General features: G+C 37.0%; 1 protein-coding gene across 1 annotated transcript; it reads left to right on the top strand.

The window, feature by feature from the left end:
* Positions 1-1,913: 1,913 nt before the first annotated feature.
* LOC103461130 (golgin subfamily A member 4-like) lies at positions 1,914-6,633 on the top strand. Its single transcript, XM_008403457.2, has 3 exons — positions 1,914-2,141; positions 4,228-4,305; positions 5,468-6,633. The coding sequence occupies exons 1-3, from the start codon at positions 2,061-2,063 to the stop codon at positions 5,693-5,695; spliced, it is 387 nt and encodes a 128-aa protein (XP_008401679.1). The 5' UTR covers positions 1,914-2,060; the 3' UTR covers positions 5,696-6,633.
* The last annotated feature ends 115 nt before the right edge of the window (positions 6,634-6,748 follow it).

Here is a 6,748-nt window from a genome sequence, read left to right as displayed (position 1 = left end):
TTAAACCGTGACTCATGCCTACAATGTGATCTTCTCCATCAACTTCTCTGTCTGTTGCTGTTTTCATTGCGTTACTCGAGGACACTATGACTCAGGAGAGCAAGATGCATGCTCTATTTTTAGATGTGCATCGATATGAGATTAATATGACCCATCAGAGTGCTGAGACTTTAGCACAGATCATATAGCTAACAAAAGCATTTTGATGTGTGTGCAATACACTGCAACAAAAAGAGCAGGTGAAGACAGATTATAACCTACAGATGCTATTAATCATAAGTGTGGTTGTCACTTCATAAAATATCACTTCTGTAGTTATTTTGGTAATTTAATATTTATTCATTCAATGTTGCATATTTGCAAGCATTTTAAGTAGTCTTTATTTTTATGTCTTTTTCTTCTTAAAAATATAACAATACACTCTTGGATTACTGACATTAAAGTATGAGCCTTTTAAATTTGCTTTCCATTGCACTAAATCTTTTTTGTGCTCAGCAAAAAATGTGAAAAAAGGAAGCATGGGAAGAGATACTTTGGTTCTTAAGACGCTATCATTTGGACCTCATTCAACAGCTTTGCAGTGGAAAAACTGGCACTGATGCAAATAATGAGGAAAAGAGGCATTAATTACCACACAGTAAGCTACAAAGGTTGCAACACTGTAGATTTTCCCTGCAATATTCATTTTGAGTGATTAAAAAATAATTAAGGTTCTATCACAAAGAAAACAAATGCAACCATAAATTTAGATGGTGTATGCAAGATAAAGGAAATTTTGTTAGATGTGCTTTCAGCTGGCCTGAAGGAAAATCTCAGCGTGGTATGATTAAGCAGCGCCCTCTTCTGGACAAATGAGACTGCGGTAATCCACACTGCATCTTCTTTTTAGTGTTTGTATAAACTTCTGTCTTATGCCGACACATTGTGTACAAAAATAGAAAAATTGTGTACAAAATTGTGTACTAAAAAAAATTTGATTCTTACTATTTTACATAGAAATATATTTTAAAAAAAGTAAATCTAAATATGTAAATATATAAAACAGTAAGGTGATTCTCCACTCAGGTCTTTTGAGGTCTCTGATGGGTTTTCTTTTAGGACTGAAGAGTATTCAACTCCATCCAGCTTCCCATAAACTCTGATCAGTGTCCCTGCCAAAGAAATGTGTGACTATTGAATGTTCAGTGTTATGTGCTGTGTTGCTTTTTCTACCACACAGCATTTTGTGCACAGACCAAATATTTACTTCTGGTGTAATCTGATCAGAGCACCATCTTCCAACTTTTGCTGAGTCCCCTAATGGCATTTGACAAACTGCAAGCAAAATTTTATATGGCTTTCTTACAGAAATAATTTTTTTTCACCACTCTTTCATAAGTTATATTTTTCTGGAGTGCATGACAAGTACATATTAATCTGGGTCACTATAGCTCATCCAGGCCTCTTATTTTTTATTTATTTATTTTTTTCAAAAGTGTCATCAATTTTACTCTGGACTCATTTATAGATACACATTTTTTATTTTATTTTTTATTTTATCTTATATCTTAGATTTTTTAGTTAGGTCATATTTAAATTGCCTATATAGTTATGTATATTTTTATAATGTTTTTACACTTATGCTTATATTTTGGATTTTCTAAAACTTTTGGATGGGAAGTAACTATTAACAAATTACCAATTTTCTGTTAGGGTTGAATAAAGTATTGAAAGAACTACTGAGCAATGCAGTGTGAGATGTTCAAAGCTTAGGAAATTGTTTAATAAACTCACTTTTTAAAAATATCTTTGCTGTAGATTTATCCACAACGCTGACCTTTCATCGGTCTTTCTGATGCTGTACATCCAAAGGGAATTTAAGGCGCACTGGCCCTTTAAATATGGACACTCAGTTATCCTCCACGTTGGCCGCACATGCGCAGAGATCTTTGTCACCTGCAGGAAATCACAAACGAACAGGGAAGTCAGGCCCTCAGGACTGGATGTTGGACTGAAAAAAATAAAACCAAGCAGTTCACTGATAGATAGTTGACGTGTCCTGTTGCTCTCGGCGTGCCAAGATGTTTAAAAAACTTAAGCAGAAGATAAACGAGGAGCAGTCGCCGCAGAGGAATGCGCAGACACCACAGCAGCAGGCCCAGGTTAGTTGAGCTAACTTAGCTAATAACATCTGTTTATGTTACGGCAAGGATGTCAGCTCAGAAACTACCTTGAGTGGTTTCTGATTTGAAGGAAGTCCTCTATGATGTTCTAGTTAAATAACTAGTTAATACGCAGTCAACTTTACTACACTTAAAATCTTAACGTTAGCACCCGGCTAAGAGATTCATTCAGATTAGCCGCTAAAGAGGTTAGTTAAAACAAAACTTGAACTGGTAATTCTTGTTGTCCCGGGTAGAGGAAAATCTTACAAAGAGTGAACCATAACTTGTTGTAAGTGAACATACCAGCTTTAAGTTTCATAACACGTTGACAGGTTGGGCGTGACTTTGTTGAGGTGTTTGTTTTGGTTGCAGCCTGAAGTCCGCTGGTCGCTCCGGCTGAGCCTCAGTAATCCTGCTGCTGTCAGTCTGACTATGTAGGCCGGCACATTGTCCTGCGTACGATATTTTATTTAAAGATTCATCTGTAGTGGTCTGAAATTCAACTCATTTCACCGTGGTTTACCTATTAATTCTATGCATGGATAAACACACAAAATATTACTGTTTCAAAAAAGTACCTTGTAGCTCTTAGAAGCTCATTGCCCAAAATTAAGTGACATTTCAAATGCTTTTCACCATCTTATATTAGCCTTTAGTCCTGCTAACATCACTACTCCGTGTATTGTGTAGATAATATAGACCCCTAATTTTAAGATTTCTGAATTGATTCCAACATCTTTCATAACAAAAAATAAAAACTCTAAAACATAAAAACGGAGCACTTTTGTTACACTTCTTGTTTGTATTATTAAAGCTGAATCACAGTGGTAAACCACAGTGAAAGACATATATATATAATCACAATATTCTGCAAATGATACAATTCAATACATTTTTAATATTTTCTGAAAGATTTTAGAGGGACAGAGAGATTTTGGTGACATTTTGTGACTGCTCCATAGACTTGGATTGAATTAATTGAACTGATGGTGTAATTCTGGTGTCATAAATGTTGTTTTCGTTATACGTTTGTTATACAATTGCTTTGTTTAAATGTTAATTGTGTGGCTTTGTGTATTTGGTTATGCAGAAAAGGAATATTTTTTGTCTTATTCACTTCTGTTAGATAATGTAATTTATTTCATTTCATTATTTCATTAATTGTAATGCTTGTTGTTTCATTGCATGCCATTTTTAACGTACATGTGCAACTGGGTAAAAAATGTCGTGTGAATAGCTGTCATTTAATTCATGTGGAGTTGAAATAAAACTCAAAGTAGGATTGAATGTACCGATACTTGCGGATGAAAAATCTATACTTTGAGGAAAAAAATATCGATAAATGCCATAGAATCAATAAAATTACACAGCCCTAGGCCTCAGCCTTTCTTTCTCTACCTCACAGACTGACTGTGTCACCATCTTGTAGACAATATGCTAGCTAAATGTAAGTAACAACGGGGATTCTGACGCTGATGCAGGGCTGTTTTTTCTCTGATGCACCTCAGGGTTTTAATGATAATCCAGGACCCCATAGCAAGTGGTAGACACTGTTGCGTTACAAAGCAAAGACAGAAGCTGAAGCTCATTCTGGAATAACAACCACATGTTATCACTTCACGATCCTTTAGTGTCCGTCTGATCTGGAAAAAACTCTGATCCACATTGAATCTGACGCAGATAAATGGAGATATGTGATTGCATACTTGCAATATTGTCTTTAATACAGGTGGGGCTCATTAGCATGCTCATTCATTCCCTGTTCTTGCATTTCCCATGTTGTGTGACACATTGCTGGATTACCTTGTTTTTTGTGGCTTATAAAGCTAAGATCTACAAATAGATCTTCGTGCAACCAATTTCTTTTTCAGTGTGTTTTGCCACTTGTAACGCCCACTGCATGTCTGTGAAACCAGAGTGTCTGGATTATAGGATTTGAAGGTGAACACACATGAGGTCGATGATGATTAAGAGTGCACTCAGTGCACAGCAGCAGTAGCATATTGATAATGTATCAAATCTCTGATCAATAACCTGTTTTTAAAATTAAAGATCCTAAAAACCGATCAATCTGTCCTAACAGATGGGCAGCGGAGAGCGGCGCAGCAGCCAGACACCGCCTTTCCATCATGACGGCTCGCCCTCTCCCAGTGACAGACAGGTGAGTATGGAGCTGCTGTGAGACAGATGCGTTTGTCTGCAATAAATGCACATCGTTTGTGCTTGAGTGGAAACAGCCAGCTTGAACCAGCTTACACAATGATTTTCTTTCTTGAGTCCCTAAAAGTCTGTCATTGGTTTTGCGTTTTGCTACCCCAGTAATGCACCAAGCTCTGCTCATTACCTTGCCAAGAGAAGGTGAACAAAACAGCATAATATTATTATTATTATTATTATGAATAAATGTAGAACAACATAGCCAACGTAGGGTTTAATTTAGGACAGCAGCCTGTATTTCACAGTGCTCATGAATAATGCATGTAGCTTGCTTTCAGGGTTTTTCTGTTTCTGGTGACTGCTTGTTTTGCTCCAGCAGATATGGGCTAGTCTGTGCAAGTATTTTTAGATAAATCTGAAGTGCTTTGGGAAGCAGAGGCGTTCTGACCATGACTGCAAGAAGATGCAGCATATGTTTTGTGTGCCTCCTGACCAGATAAGATATGAATATTTACCATCTAAAAACATATCTTTGTTGCTTGTTCTTTAAAAAAAAAAAAAAAAATGCTGCGACTTGGTCTAAGTAAATTATCAACTTATTAATGACACACACGCCACATGATTGGACAATAACAGTGCCTTTTAGGTCAATATTCTGTGCATTAGTTTTCATCATTTCATAGAAAATAGTGTTTGGTTTTTTTTTTATTTGCACCATAGTGTCAGTGTAGCACAAAGTTTCGGGAAGCATCTCAACACCTTTTTTTCCCCCCATCTCACGTTTCTGTAACACTTTGACATCTTTGTCTCTTTTGGATTGTTTTATTTGGTTACTGGAAACAAATTTGTCCAACATTCATGAAATTTTAAAGAGATGTCAAACTGTTGTTCATGACATTGATGTTAATTAAATCTTTCACTTTTCAGCGTTTCATATTTTTTTTCTTCCAGTTCATACCGTGTCTCTCCCTCTATCTCACTCTGCTTTCTCTCTTCCATCCATCCTTCCCTCTCTTGACCAGCTTACTTTGGACCGACCGGCTACAATCCCCCCTCCCAGTCCTCTCTCAGTGCTACTTCACTTTCATGGTGTTGTTTTTCTCATTGCTCTCTGTGTTCCTCTCCTTTCCCCACCTTTCGTCCCGTTTCTGCACTGACGGGGTCAGATGCTGGCCGGGATGATAGCAGAGCCCGCTTTTCTCTCTGAGTATACTATCTTTGCTCTGGACCATTCAAACCGACCCAAAACGGCCCAGGTAGCCAGTGTGGTGAGTTTGTCCTCACTTCCTGCCTCCTTCTCCTCCTGCTCCTCCTTCTCCTCCTCGTCCTGTCCCGTTCCTTCCTCCCGTCTTCTGCGCGTTTGGGGAACCGTTAGAGGACTGTGGCTCAAGTAGGGACAGCTTGTTCCCTGGTCCTGTTTGCTTTGGATTTAGCATTAAGAAGGCATCTCACACAATAACACGACCCTGCATCTAATGGGAGATGTGGTTTATATTGTGGGTTAGATTCTTCTGTGCGTTGTTTCCTGTGTTTGTTCATTGCCCAACCTTTGAGTTATCTTAACCTGGTGAAACATGAAATACTCCCCCAGTGTCTTTTGGTAGTCTTAGTTGCTTGACTTTTAGGCCTCTTAACATCCTGCTATTTTGCCTTGTGGCCTTTGTCCCTTCTTTCTACAGGTCTGTTTATTTGGAGAATTGACATTTTCTGTATAGGTATGAATGTTAAATTGAGCAGAACTCTTCCAAATAAACAAACCGAGAGCGTTATATTTATCCTTTTTATTTAGTGCTAACATTTTTTTTTGTTCTTGTGTATGGTTTTAGAAGGAATACAAGCAATTTAATCATCAGAAAACCTTTACCAGCACTCATGAGGTTGTTTGAAAAGTTGTTACTAAATATATGCAGAAAAATTGAAGGTTGCCTTATTTGTAAGATGACCCTCTTCTGTCTGAGTGACTCATAATATTTCAGTGTTTAATATTACATGCTTAGTTGGTAGACAAACAGTGTCCAGGATGTGTAAATGTGTATAAAGTACAAATAAAGAGCTGGCAGAAAGTTTAGTGCCAGCTGCTGGTGAGGACTGTGGTCTGTTTAGAAGACAAGTTTAGAAAATGTCGCTTTAAAGTCTGATTATTTAAGATAAATGCCTGTTTTAACTAATGACCAGCATTAAAAAATGCCTGCTGTAAGTTACTCAGACATATGCTGAGTTTGAAAAATGACGTTTTGATTTTAAGAAATTTTTGTGCTGCAGGAAATTGAGGTTTTGACATTAAGGATGCATCCATATTTGTTCTTTTTTTCCGGCCAGTTTTTTTTTTTTTTTTTTTTTTTTTTTTTTTTTTCTGGCTTTGATTTAGTAATTCTGACTTTCATCTGATTCTAATTTTTCTTTAATAACATATTTAACACCAATCAAAGTAAAAACATTGCACTCCT

Source organism: Poecilia reticulata, unplaced genomic scaffold, assembly GCF_000633615.1.
Source record: "Poecilia reticulata strain Guanapo unplaced genomic scaffold, Guppy_female_1.0+MT scaffold_644, whole genome shotgun sequence".
In the NCBI taxonomy this organism is placed as follows: Eukaryota; Metazoa; Chordata; class Actinopteri; order Cyprinodontiformes; family Poeciliidae; genus Poecilia; species Poecilia reticulata.
The sequence above is the reverse complement of the archived record's forward strand: the minus strand, read 5'-3'. Positions and strand labels throughout refer to the sequence as shown.

What these genes read in the sequence shown, in the direction of transcription:
- LOC103461130 (XM_008403457.2), top strand. Translation starts at nt 2,061, where the DNA reads ATGTTTAAAAAACTTAAGCAGAAGATAAACGAGGAGCAGTCGCCGCAG. An exon ending in CACCACAGCAGCAGGCCCAG is followed by an intron (nt 2,142 to 4,227) that starts GTTAGTTGAGCT and finishes CTGTCCTAACAG; the next exon opens with ATGGGCAGCGGAGAGCGGCG. An exon ending in CCTCTCCCAGTGACAGACAG is followed by an intron (nt 4,306 to 5,467) that starts GTGAGTATGGAG and finishes TGACGGGGTCAG; the next exon opens with ATGCTGGCCGGGATGATAGC.